The 14204-nt window shown below is 39.2% G+C and overlaps 2 protein-coding genes across 2 annotated transcripts; both read left to right on the forward strand.

Annotated features, from left to right (window-relative positions):
* The first annotated feature begins 3986 nt into the window (after positions 1–3986).
* Positions 3987–7574, forward strand: LOC120274589 (L-type lectin-domain containing receptor kinase SIT2-like). Its single transcript, XM_039281131.1, has 2 exons — positions 3987–4143; positions 5488–7574. The coding sequence occupies exons 1-2, from the start codon at positions 4030–4032 to the stop codon at positions 7447–7449; spliced, it is 2076 nt and encodes a 691-aa protein (XP_039137065.1). The 5' UTR covers positions 3987–4029; the 3' UTR covers positions 7450–7574.
* On the forward strand, positions 4042–10537 carry LOC120274588 (L-type lectin-domain containing receptor kinase SIT2-like). Its single transcript, XM_039281130.1, has 3 exons — positions 4042–4129; positions 7943–8113; positions 8201–10537. Exon 3 carries the CDS (start codon positions 8264–8266, stop codon positions 10337–10339), a length of 2076 nt encoding a protein of 691 aa, XP_039137064.1. The 5' UTR covers positions 4042–4129; positions 7943–8113; positions 8201–8263; the 3' UTR covers positions 10340–10537.
* The last annotated feature ends 3667 nt before the right edge of the window (positions 10538–14204 follow it).

Genomic DNA, 14204 nt, shown 5'->3' on the forward strand with positions numbered 1-14204 from the left:
TCAGTTTTCAAGTAATCAATGAGATTGATAAGATTTGAAGGGATTTTCTCTGGAAACGGTCAGATTTAAACTCAAAAGGAGTTAGATTGGTTGCTTGGAAAAGAATCTGTCGCCCTCGGAACATGGGTGGTTGGAAAATTCTAGACATTAAGGAATTCAATCGTGCCCTACTAGGGAAGTGGTGGTGGAAGATCACAACCAACCCTAATAGTTGTTGGGCCAAAATAATCAATGCCAACTACTCCATTAGAAATCCTCTTGGTGTTCTATTTCATCCAATTCCCAGAAACAAATCTTTGTTCTGGGCTGGAGTTCAAGATTCTCTATCCCTTTTCCGTCTATACTTCTCCAAAACTGTCAAGAATGGGGTAAATACTTCTTTTTGGTTTGACAGATGGAATAATAGGCAAACGATGAAAGAACACTGGCCAACCCTCTTCAATGACTGTATTTTACTTCGGATAAATCTAAGACAATTCTTTCTTTGCATTAATCACCCAGAAAGTCTCTTTTACACAGCTACATTAGACAATCTACTTCCAATCTTAAGTTCTTTACCGGACTGCTCTAACAATCAGGAGGACATAAATTATTGGTCATTGGAAAAAAGTGGAACCTTCTCTATAAAGTCCTTCTACAAGATGCTTATTGATGGAGGGATCCGATGTCTAGTCTACCCTGAATTTTGGAAAGTCCATTGCCCAAGTAAAATCACGCTCTTTTGTTTGGCTCGTTTGGGAAAATAAAATTCTCACACTTACTAACCTTCTTAAAAAGGGTTGCAACCAAAATGCCACATATACATACGTCCTTTGTCACAAAGCTTCAAAAAATGTGGAACATTTATTTGTTGATTGCGTTTCACGGATCAAATTTGGTACTTCTTCTTTAATACTTTTTGGTTCACACGAGACTACTCCTTCTATTCCTAACTTATGGACCTCCTGGATACCATCCTTAAATGCTAGATCTCGGACTTTGTGGGACCTCAGTCCTAGAGCCATTATCTGGCATATTTGGTTAGAGCGAAACGACCGCATTTTTCAATCAAATGCTTTACCTCCTTTTACTATTATTCTTAAAGTTGCTAATACTTTCCTCTCTTGGTTTTCTGCAGCTCATCATGCACAGCAACAAACCTTATCAGAAGCCTCACAAAAGATCAAGCGCGCTCTCAGCTTCATGAGCGCAAGAGTCACAGATCTTCCTAGGATTCAGAATAATACATGAACCAGGAGTAATTCACTTCATCTTACAGCTAAGATAGACTTGTGTCTCCAGACGGTTGCCTTCGCCAGTCTTACTGCTCCCCTAGTTCCCAGTTTGTTCTTCTTTTTTTTTTCTCCTTTTTCCCCTCATCTCTGGTGAGGGTTCTGTATTTCAGTGTCTCTTGTATTTTTCTTTCAGACTTTCTTGTTGCTCTTCTTGTTTCCATCCTTCTTCATTTTAATAAATTAGTGGTTTATCCACTTTTATTCAAAAAAAAAATCTAGACATGTACTTGTTAAAACGCGAATTCATCCATTATTGTTTTAAAAAACAAAAAGAATATGCTAATGAGCAATTAGAATATGGCTTTATGGTATTTGTGAGTCGATAAGTTTATTACAAAAGTAAATTTATTATTATTATTATTATTATTATTATTATTATTATTATTACACAAATGTGACAAGCACAATTAATTCTTCATTTCTAGGTGAAGTTGCAAAATGAGCTTATGGTCTGATCTACTTATTTGTTGTTTTAATATATTTTGGTTTATGATTTTATCTGGTGGTGGTATTATTTTTATATATTGAATATCAGATGAATTTTTTTTTTGAAAAAGGGGTCTTCATGGTATGTGAGTGTAGGTTGTGACATCACTTATGAGTTAATTTTTTTAATAAAGATTCGAATCCTCACCACTCTGTATGTCGCACGAGAGACTTATTTTTAGTATCGCTAACCACTTAAACCAAGTGGCTTTGGCAAGATGAATCAATTGTATTTCTTTCTCCGTTCTTTTTATTTGTGACAAATCCATGTTCCTTTTTATTTTTTATTTTCTAACATAAAAAAATATTTATTATTTTTTTCCCAAAATTACCCTTAACACTCTATTCAACTATTGTTGGAATTAAATATGAGAAAGAAATATGAAGATATAAATTAGGGGCAATTTGTGAAAGATAACTAATTTCTTATAAAATTTTGTGAAATATCTAAGTTTCTTGATACTTGAGATTTTGTTAACTACGACAGATAAAAAAAAGAACGGAGGGAGTAATATTTATTAAAAAAATAGTTAAAAGAAGTTTATATAACATGAAGTGCTTTTCCGCAAGGAAAAGAAACATGCATATTATATTTTATTTCAAAATCACGTTTATAAAAAAAATAATAAATTATGCCACAAGTATAAGTAAGCAAAAAAGCCACCCACTAGGCAGAGCACGCTTCCCTGCTTAGCAATGGCATGATATCATTGTGATGGCTTCTCTAAGAGGACTCTTTCTCTCCTCTTAGGAACATGCTGACTCTCTTTCTACCCCACATCTAGTAAGAGCTTTTTTTATTTCCTTGGATTTCCCCTTTTGTAGCGGGTGCATCTGCCTACTTTCTTTTTCTTTGCCTTTTGTACTCCTTCACTTTTTACTAATGCATGTGTTTTATCTACTTTTTTTTTTTAAAAAAAAAAAGCCACCCACCCAAGTCACCCGATCCAAGAGGATAGAAGCACTAATTATGTTTCTTGAAAGAAAATGAAGATATCGCGAGTTTAAAACCCATGTTAAGACATTATCTACATAAAAATTTGAACTCCCCATGCAAATCCCAATAACACTATCATGAGACATTAATTTCGTGCATGTTTTTTTGACTAACTATGAGCTTGTTCCTTTTGTAAAAAATAATAATAAAAAACCATCACTGCAATAGGAGAATAGTACTTTATTTTTATCCGAAGCTAAAAGTTTAGGGTTTGAATTTCCCTAACTGAAAGATTGAGGATAGATAGTTTGTTCATATTTATTATATATATATATATATATATATTAATATATATTATAAATACTTACCTATAATTTGGTGAGGATGTAAAAACCGAGCAATAATAATATAAGTAAAAAATTAGGGTGGTGTGGCCTTGTGGATAGGGGTGGTAACGGGGCGGGACGGGGGCGGGGATGTCCCTCCTCGTCCCCGTCCCTGTCAATGGCGAGGACGGGGATTCCCCATCCCCGATTTCCCGATGGGGGGAATTCTCTTCCCCATCCCCATCCCCGCGGGGATTCTCTAGTTGTAAAAATATTATTACAAATTGGAACATAAAAACAACTCAACATAAATATATACATAAAATTATGATAAGATCAAACTTACTTAACATAGGGCTCTTATATCTAATTTTAATTGTTATTAGTTTAAAATAAATAGTTTATGTAATTAGCGTAATTAAATTAAAATTAGAGTTTTTTATATTATTACCTAGGCCATTGAATTTTTTAATGTTGAAAAAATTATACATACATATACATACAAATATATATATATATATATATATGTATTTTAATCGGGTCGGGGATCCCCACGGGACGGGGAGGGCATTCCCCGTCCTCATCCCCATTTAGGAAACGGAGACGGATTGGTCCCCGTCCCCGCCCCCATGGGGGAGGAATTCGGGTAATCCATCTCCGTCGGGTCGGGTCTCCGCGGGGATCGGGGATTCCCCGCCCCATTACCACCCCTACTTGTGGAGACGGTTTGTCTCCTTTTGTTTTGTTGTATTTTGTGGTTGGTGTTGCACAGCTAGTGGGCTTCTATGTTTTTTTTATGTGCTTTCCTTTTTGCTAATAGATGTGGTTTATCCACCTTTTCAAAAAAAATAAAATTAGTGTGGCTTGAAAGGGCAATTATGTCATTTTGTCATCAAGATAGGCATTAACTGAACGACGACTACAACCAAACGCCCAGTCTTTCCCGCGGGAAATGGACAGCATTGCGTTGCTTATAAGAGCCACCTCTCTGCTCCCCCCGCACATCATGTGTTCGATAAAAGGCATCAGAGAGAGGAAATCATTGGAAGCCTTTGCATTGGCTGTAATTTTGATTGCTGGCCAGTGGATCTTCTCTTCTGTACGTGGTACGTGTTTCATTGTGAGTTAATTGTCTCTTTTCTCATGAAAAAAATTGACTGTCGGTGAATTCTGTATGGTGATTATGATTTGTTGGCCTTGGCTGAGTTGTATGAAGCATGATGCTTTTTTTTAATGAGTTTACCCTTTTGTGATTCATTTGAGGAATTTAACCAATTTTTATAGAATTGTCAAGCTATCGTATCCATAGGTTGTTGTCTCATTGTTGGTCTCTGATTCTCTTCTTTTCATTTCTTCTATTGTGTATATGATAGATATGAGTTTGAGTCTGATTGAAGATTATATTTGGTAATATATAACAATAAATTGGCTTGCCCAAATTCATCTTTCTTTTTCCTTATTGAGGGTAGATATAGTTTACTACTAGTACTATGCAAAAGAAACCATGGTTGGAGAAATTAAGAGCACCATGAAGCATCACTTAGGGTATTATCATCTTTATATAAGTCAATAGTAAGAGGAAGTTCACTGATTTTCAGTAAAAAAAAAAAGGTTTATCATATTAAGAAGAAGCCATGTTGCAGTGTTATGATATTGCAGCTAATATGGAGATAGGCAGATGGTTGTATAAGGTTAGCACTGGGATAAGTAGGAAGCTTGTAAATAGGCTACTCATTAGTACGTTATGTGAACTGCTTTTTCCTTTTGTTTCCTTAATCAAATCACTTTCAGATTAGCAAAATTGTCAAACTGGAATCCCAAGTGTTTGTTGAGGGAATGAAGCAAACTAGGCGGCTACTGTCGTTGTCTAACCTGTCTAGATGCGTTCAATTCAAATTTGGACTAATGTGAAATTGTTGACTTCCTCTCGTCTGCATGAGAACATGCTGACTTGTCTACATAAAACGAGGGTTACAGTTACCCTCTCTTCATTTATCAAATAAATTATCCTCTTTTCATCTGAGTATTATCATGTTGAAGAAGCTAATGAACCATAGCCAGAGACTTGAATTGTGATTCTGAAATTTATGTCTATTCAAACTTGCTGCTTTTGAAGACTAAGAGTTTAATGTGATCAAGGGTGTGAACCTAAGTCTCACAATATTTCTGACCTTTGTCATCCACAGCAATAGTTCTTATCCATGAGCATAGAGACCAGGTCACTAAGTTGGAAAATAATAGTTTACCAGCTTGTCACGGTGTTGCCCATTGAATTTTCAGGGTTCTGGATCTTTTCACTTTTAAAATTGAAATGCTAAATAGTTGGTGATGTTTTAAACTTGAAACAGTTTTAAGACTATAGTTTTAGTAGTCGGAGCATTAGTTCTAGTTTATATCTTGTAAGTGCCTACCATTAAGATGAGTGCATGTTCTCATGCTGACCTATCCATTTGATAAATTTCAGCCGTTAGCTATAAAACCACGAAGAAGATACCGAACCATTATCAAAAATCGGACAAACTTTTGCAAGATGTCTGTGAAGATTTTCTTCTGGGCTCTCATATTGAGACTTGGACTTTCGGCAAGTGATAATTTTACATACAATGGATTCAAGGGCGTGAACCTCAGCCTGGATGGTTTAGCAGGAATTACATCTGATGGTCTCCTGATGCTGACCAATGCTACCACACATAAGACTGGCCATGCTTTCTTTCCTTCTCCACTGAGGTTCAAAAAATCTCAGGCTGATAATGTTCTCTCTTTCTCTACCACATTTGTCTTTGCCATTATCCCTGAGGACCAAACGGTTGGGAGTGGTGGGTTTACTTTTGTTCTCTCACCTTCAAAAGACTTGACACATGCTTCTTCAGGTTATTTACTTGGCATTGTCAACGAGACAAACAATGGAAATGCATCCAATCATATCTTGGCTGTTGAGTTTGACACATGGAAAAGCCCTGAAGCAGAAGACATTAATAGCAACCATGTTGGCATTGACATCAATGGCTTTATATCTTATAACTCAACATCTGCCGGTTTTACACCAGACGATAATGGTAAATTTCAGAACCTAACCCTTTTGAGTGGCGAGCCAATGCAAGTCTGGATAGAATATAATGGTACAAACATGGAGTTCAATGTAACTTTAGCTCCCCTCTGGAAGCCTAAACCCAAGATTGCTCTCCTATCATCCACCGTAAATCTATCTAGCATTTTTTTGGACCGTATGTATGTTGGTTTCTCTGGTTCAGTGGGAACTCTTTATTTGTACCATTATATTCTTGGTTGGGGCTTTAATATAGATGGCGACGCTCCTGAGCTTAACTTATCAAGCCTCCCTTCACTGCCTCAAAACTTGATGTCATCGGAGAAGAAACGAAAGACTCTATTGCTATGGCTGTCCTTGACGCTTTTGCTTGTTCTATTGAACGTTGCTTGTGCCACACTGATGGTGGTAAGGAAGAAAATGTTCTCAGAGTTACATGATGACTGGGAGCTAGAATTTGAGTCCAACAGATTCCCTTACGAGCAACTATACAAGGCAACTAGAGGTTTTAAGGGTAGGTATCTTCTTGGAATTGGAGGTTTTGGTAGGGTGTACAGGGGACTTCTGCCAGCTTCTAAAGTGGAAGTGGCAGTTAAGAGAGTCACCCATGAGTCCAAACAAGGAGTAAGGGAGTTTGTGGCAGAGATTGTGAGCCTGGGCAAGCTTAGGCATCGAAACTTGGTTCAGCTCTTGGGGTACTGCAGGCGCAAAGGAGAGTTACTTTTAGTGTATGAGTACATGCCAAATGGTAGCCTTGATAAATTTCTATTCAGTGAAGCCAAACAAAGTCTTGCTTGGAGTCTGAGATTTCGGATAATCAAGGGTGTGGCATCTGGTCTCCAGTATTTGCATGATTGTTGGGATCAAGTTGTGATACATAGGGACATTAAGGCGAGCAATGTGTTGCTGGATGGTGATATGAATGGGAGGCTAGGTGATTTTGGACTTGCAAGGTTATATGATCATGGTGCTGTTACTCGGACTACCAATGTGGTTGGAACTCCTGGTTTTCTGGCACCTGAGCTTGCTAGAACTTGCAAGGTCACAACGAGCAGTGATGTGTTTGCCTTCGGGGCTTTCCTACTTGAGGTTGCTTGTGGGAGGAGGGCCTTAGAACCAAATAAACAAGAGTTGGAACAGGTTTTGGTGGACTGGGTGTTTGCAAATTGGAAAAAGGGAACCATATATGAGACAAAGGACCCGAGATTGGGAAAAGATTTTGTGTTGGAGGAGTTAGATTTGGTTTTGAAACTTGGATTGCTTTGTTCACATCCTTCGCCTTCAGCAAGGCCAAGTATGAGGCAAATTACACGGTTCCTAAATGGAGACGTGCCTCTCCAGATGCTTCCTTATCAATGTCATGCCGGTGGTAGTTTTTGATTCAAAAATGAATTAAGCAGAAGGGACTGAAGCATGTAGTTTTATAGCCGTGTGATGAATGGAACTCTTGTATTAGAAGCACTTTTGAGTTTATTCCTATATATTTGTAACTCATCTGTGACCACTCTCATATGAAAATTTTAGTTCCTTTCAAATGCTACTGGTCCGAAACTGTCACTTTTTGTCCATTGTTGATACACACACACACACACACACACACACACACATATATATATATATGTATTTTCAAGCTTCTCTTTCTTCCACTGTTTTGTAACTAATTAATTGACATCTGAGACGAAAGAAGCCTGAAGCATCAGTCAGTTTTTGCATGTGTAGTCAGCCCATATTGTCTCCTGTAATACATAATTAGCTGGTTTAGTTTTCAGATTCATCCATTCTATCTTACTGAAAATATACTTGATGCAGCTTCATCTTTCTCAGATAACTAGCAAAAGGTTTATTTAATATGCATTTTTCTTTGTTTGTATAGAAAAAATGCAGCTTCGTTTTTATCGAATCATGCAGGTGAGTTGGGCAGTGGTCATCATATAAAACGCACAAGAAACTCTATAGATATCCATGGTCATATAAGAAGTTAAACATCTGCCTATTGTTAAGGAGGCTGCTCTTGGGTTCAGCATCAACACGTCATGCAAGCTCAGTAAAGTTCATTCTCAAATTCCAGTTCCTCCGATTTTTTTTTTTATTATTCTTCTGGTAACTGATAATCAGTTCTTTTGTCTTCCAGATTGCAAATGAAGGCCAGTGACTCACACATTGTAGAGAAGAAATTTCTCCAGTTGGAAAAGCTATGGATCTGCATTATCTCTACAGAAGATTTATTTATTACAGTTCAGACCAACCGGTGAATCAGATGATATATAAGCTTATGATAGTTGCAGTACTCTGCCATCTGCTCATGCAAATTACAGCTTCTGCTGGAGATTATGAGTTCACCTTCAATGGATTCAGCAAAGCAAATCTAAGCCTTGATGGCGATGCGGATTTGGCTGCTAATGGGCTCTTGCAACTCACCAATGCAACACAAGAATCCAAGGGCCAGGCATTCTACCCTTCACCACTCCGCTTCAAGATGTCTAAGTCCGCTTCTGTTCACTCTTTCTCCACTACTTTCGTATTCGCCATTGTTGCTCAGTACCCTGGCTTCAGCACCTATGGTTTCACCTTCTGCATCTCTCCAACCATGGCACTCCATGGAGGCTTAGACCACTTCATGGGCCTTTTCAATTCCACAAACAATGGCCTTTCTTCGAATCACATCATCGGTGTGGAGTTTGACACAATACAAACACCAGAATTCAATGACACTGATGACAACCATGTTGGTATTGATATCCACAGTGAGACTTCCAACAGCTCTCACACTGCAGGCTATTATACTGGTGACACTAATGCAGAGTTTCACAACCTGAGCCTGAGCAGTGGGCAGAGGATGCAAGTATGGATAGAATACGATAGCAAAAGTTTGCAACTCAATGTGACTTTAGCTCCTTTTGCACTGTCAAAGCCCAAACGCCCTCTCCTATCACTGAATATTAATCTCTCCAGCCATATATCAGAGGAAATGTATGTTGGTTTCACTGCATCTGTGGAGGATGACCTCACCACCCATTGCATTCTTGGTTGGAGTTTCAAGATGGATGGAAACGCAAATGCTCTTGATCTTGAGAGCTTGCCTTCACTCCCTATTCGCAGCACCAGTAAGAAGAAATCCAAGACTCTGACAATCTGGCTACCTGTATGTGCATTTCTAGGCTTGTTAACTGCAGCTTTGATCATCGGATATGTGGTGGCAAGGAGAAGCAAGTTTGCAGAGGTACGAGAGGACTGGGAGCAGGAGTATGGTCCTCACCGTTTCTCATATAAGGAACTCTACCAAACAACAGGCGGCTTCAAGGATGACTACGTTCTTGGGTTTGGAGGCTTTGGTAGTGTCTACAGAGGAGTGTTACCGACAACCAAAGCAGAAGTTGCTGTCAAGAAAGTCTCCCATGAATCAAGGCAAGGAATTAGGGAATTTGTTGCTGAGGTTGTGAGCCTTGGCCAGCTCCGGCACCGGAACTTAGTGAATCTCTTGGGCTACTGCCGCCGTAAAGGAGAACTACTCTTAGTCTATGAATTCATGCCCAATGGCAGTTTAGACAAGTATCTATTCAGTCAGACAGCACCATGTCTGGACTGGAATCACAGATTCAGAATCATCGAAGGAGTGGCTTCAGGCCTTCTTTACTTGCATGAAGAGTGGGTGAAGGTGGTCATTCACAGAGACATCAAGGCTAGCAATGTGTTGCTTGACAGTGAATTCAATGCAAGACTTGGGGACTTTGGCCTCGCTAGATTATATGATCATGGGACTGATTTTCAGACAACTCATGTTATGGGAACAATGGGGTATCTAGCTCCAGAGCTTGCAAGGAAAGGCAAAGCCACAACGAGTAGTGATGTGTATGCATTTGGGGTATTCCTTCTTGAAGTTGCATGTGGCCGAAGACCAATAGAACTGACAGAAGATGAAGATGGTGAGGATGTATTTTTGGCTGACTGGGTGTTGGACAGTTGGAGAAAAGGAGACATTCTTGCTTGCACTGATGGCAGGCTAGATAAACAGTACGTGGTGGAAGAGATGGAGCTGGTGCTGAAGCTGGGATTGCTCTGTTGTCACCCTATACCCACTTCCAGGCCAAGCATGAGGCAAGCCATGAAATACCTTAATGGGGATTCTCCACTTCCTGAATTTACACCATTTTCATTGAGTGCTGATATCTTGGTCTCACATCTAGATGAAGGCTTTGATAACCATAAATTATCTTGGCAGTCTTCAGAGGCAGAGGCTACATCTGTTTCTCTTCTTTCTGGTGCCCGTTGATTACAGTTATTAGATTACACAAGTTCAGTTATTGTCTTTTTATTCTTGATATGATATTTATACTTTTGTGACATCTAGGCAATATATAGTTGGTGTGTATGATCTAGTGGTTGACTGAGTCAACTAGATTATTTGCTGGGGAATGCCGGATACTTTGGTAATGGGCAATTATGTCCAATTAATATGTTTTTGAGTTGATTTTTCCGCATGATTTGGTATATTACTGAATTTTCTTTCCAACGACTTATTTTATTTTTGGGATGAGTTGTGCACGGAATGAATTGAGAAAAATTCAAAGCATAGCTTTTGGACTTTTTGGTGACATCACATTCTCAATTCCATAGATAGAAGGTATAATTACCAAAAGAGTCCCTGTACTTTTCTCTCTCTTCCTTTTTGATCCCTCTACTCAGAAATATTCTCAACTGGTCCCTCTATTTTTGAAAATATGCTCACTTAGTTAAAAATACTCCCAACCAGGCCCTCTACTATTAAAAATGTACCCACTTAGAGGGACTAAGTGGGTATATTTCTAAAAGTAGAGGGACTGGTTGAGAGCATTTTTAACTAAGTGGGCACATTTTCAAAAGTAGAGGGATCAGTCGGGAACATTTCTAAGTAGAGGGACCAAAAACAAAGAGAGAGAAAAGTAGAGGGACCAACTAGGGTATTATACCTAAATATAATAATAATAGTAAATGCTTTATTTGTATTCATGAAAAAATACATATTTTGACTTAATCATTTTGAGAGCTGGAGTTGGGGAATAAAAGACTTCCGCATCATCATGGGCATCTTATATCTTTCCAAAAGCATTGGGGCACCATCCTCCCCAATCTGTCCCGTTTGGTGAAGGATTTCTACCTCGGTATGGTGAATCTAGAACGTATCAATTGGGCAAATATTGTGCTCATCCCAAAGAAGCCCGATAAGGAGGATGTAGGGGACTTTCGCCCTATCAGTCTGATCAACTTCTCTCTTAAAATCATTTCAAAAATCTTGGCTAATAGACTCAATTGTGTTATTAATGATCTGGTGGATAGCACTCAGTCCGCTTTCATTAAAGGCCGGAATATTGCCAACAATGTCACCGCTGCCGAGGAGCTAATCTTCAATATTCAAAGTTGGAAGATAAACAGTCACATCTTTAAGGTTGATTTCCAAAAATCTTTTAACATAGTGGATTGGGATTTTCTTTTTGAGATTCTCTCTGCCCGAGGGATTGGATGGCATTGGATTTCCTGGATCAAAACTATTCTGATGACGCCCAAAGCTAATATTCTTGTTAATGGATTCCCAGCAGGTTATGTTCGTTATCAGCGTGGTTTGAGACAGGGTGACCCATATCCCCTTTCCTTTTTGTCCTAGTCACAAATTTCCACAGAAGTATGTGTAATCATGCTTTTAGCTCAAGCATCCCCGTCGGTGTCCCTCTCGGTAAGCAAAGGAAAATGTGCCATCTTTAATACACCGATGGCCTTCTCCTTCTTACAACCGGAGGAATGGAGGACCTGAGGATCTTAAAATTGATCTTACATCTCTTCTCTAGTCTCTCTGGTCTTGAAGTTAACTTCCATAAGAGATGCCCTAACTATGTGAAGTCCCTGACTCTCAGCTGTGCTGCAGGTCAACTACCGGTGCCCTATCTTGGTATCCTGAGCTCCGGAAGGCCTGCACTTAAACAAGACTGGATACGCCTTACTAACACTACCAGTAACTGCCTTTTGTCTTGGAAAACCCATTTTCTATCTCTTGGTGGGCATCTCATGTTAGTCAACTCAGTGCTTTCCTCTATTCCCATGTATTGGATGGCGATGTTTGAACTTCCCAGATGGGTGATCCTTCAAATCGGCAGGATTAGGCGAGACTTTCTTTGGAGCGGACGTAACTTAACTAAACCAAAGTGTAAGCTCGTGATGTGGCCCCATATCTGTAAGTCCAAAGATCAGGGTGGTTGGGGTACTGTAAATTTCAGATATTTTAATTATGCTCTTCTGGGCAAGTGGTGGTGGAAGATCACCTCAGGGTACAAATCCTGCTAATTAGATATCATTGCCTTTAATTATTAGGCTAATGGTGATCTGTTCACCTTGCTCCATTCCTTCCCTAGGAGGAAATCCTTCTTTTGGAAAGGAATTCTTAATTGTAGGGCTACTTTCAACCTCTGTATTGACTCAGCCATTAATAATGGTAGGAATACCTCATTTTGGTTGGACAGGTGGCATCAGGATACCACCCTTAAGGAGTTGTGGCAAATTACCTATGCCAGGTGGTAAGGGGATATTCTTATCTCGGTTGCAGATTTTTTTCCCAGGCCTTGACTAAGACGACCAACCAAGAACTCATCTTGATCTGTCAACATTTGTCCTCTTCGCTTGCTACCGACAGTGATATGAAAACTTGGAGATGGGATAAGAAGAGTTTTTCTATTAAATCCTTCTACACCTTCCTCAATGATGGGCAGACGAGATGCTCCTTTAGCAAAGCCCTTTAGCATGGTTTTTGCCCACTGAAAGTGAAAATTTTCTTCTAGCTAGCTCTAAATGACAAGATTCTTACTTTAGAAAACCTAGCCCATCAAAGATGTAATAAGGTCACCACTACTACTTGTGTCCTTTGCCTTTCGATTTGTGAAGATGTGGGCCATCTTATGATTAGTTGTCCCTTCTCAGCTTGGATCTGGGCACACTTTAGTGTGTTCATTGGCATTCCTTTAATTCGCGCGACCCTAAAGAAGTTGTGGACCTCCTAGGTGCTGGATAAGGTTTCCAATCTTGAGCCCCTAGGGAGTTTGCTTATTTGCGCTATTTGTTGGGTTTGGGCTAAAAAAAGCCGTCGCATTTTTTCTTGCACGGTCACTAATTTCCCTATGATCATCTGTAAAATTGACCGTCTAATTCTCTCTTGGTTTTTTGCAACCCCAGGTCCTGCTCAAGCACAACCCCCTCCCCCCTCAATTAGGGGTTCTCCCGGGGCTCTAATGTTTGTTGTTATTTTGTTTCTTTTCCTTCTTCTTGTTTGTTTTTTCTTGTTCCTTTTGTGGTGTGAGGGTTCATCCCATGTTATGTTGTTTGGTCCTCTTGTGTTGTTCTCGTGTTTTCCTAGTTGGTGTCACCCTTGGTGATCAGGTTGTTGTAGTTTTCTGTTTGTTGCTTGTGCTTGCTTTTCTTTAATGTTATTGTTGGATGGTTTATCCACTTTTTTTCAAAAATTGGACCTATCGATCAATTTTTGCAAAATTTGTCTATACTCAACAAAGACAGGTTTGCCCCCAGATAGATTCCTTGCAAATATCTTAAATTATTCATCAGGTCTTCTCCCACTTACCTACCTTGGCATTTCAATCTCTAACAAGCACCCTAGTCGACAGGATTGGGAAACTCTTATGGGTAAAGTCAACTCTAGTCTCCCTACATGGAAAGCCAGTATGCTTTCGTTAGGAGGTAAACTTACTCTTATCAACTCAGTTCTCACTACTATCTCCATTGGATGCCAATTTTACAAACATCCTTCTTGGGTTTCCAGAGCTATAGATAGAACTCGCCATGACTTTTCTGAGCCACCCAAATATTGATAAGGCGGGGTGTAGACTAGTAAATTGGAAACGGCTCATCAAATCTTGTGACATAGATGGATGGAGAATTCATAATCTTGTGGATTTTAACTCTGCATTACTAGGTAATTTGTAGTGTAAAATCTTATCAGAGGAAATTTGGCGTGGCTTTATAGTTATACAATTATACTTCCAGCACCACCAGTTCTGGAACTTATTCCAAAGGCCATCGTCCAAAAGATATTTTTTCTAGGGATACCTCCTGAGTTGTCTCCTAACTTTCAATATGTGTACTTCCCACACCATCCACAA

The sequence above is a fragment of the Dioscorea cayenensis genome, chromosome 13, assembly GCF_009730915.1.
Source record: "Dioscorea cayenensis subsp. rotundata cultivar TDr96_F1 chromosome 13, TDr96_F1_v2_PseudoChromosome.rev07_lg8_w22 25.fasta, whole genome shotgun sequence".
Taxonomy (NCBI): domain Eukaryota; kingdom Viridiplantae; phylum Streptophyta; class Magnoliopsida; order Dioscoreales; family Dioscoreaceae; genus Dioscorea; species Dioscorea cayenensis.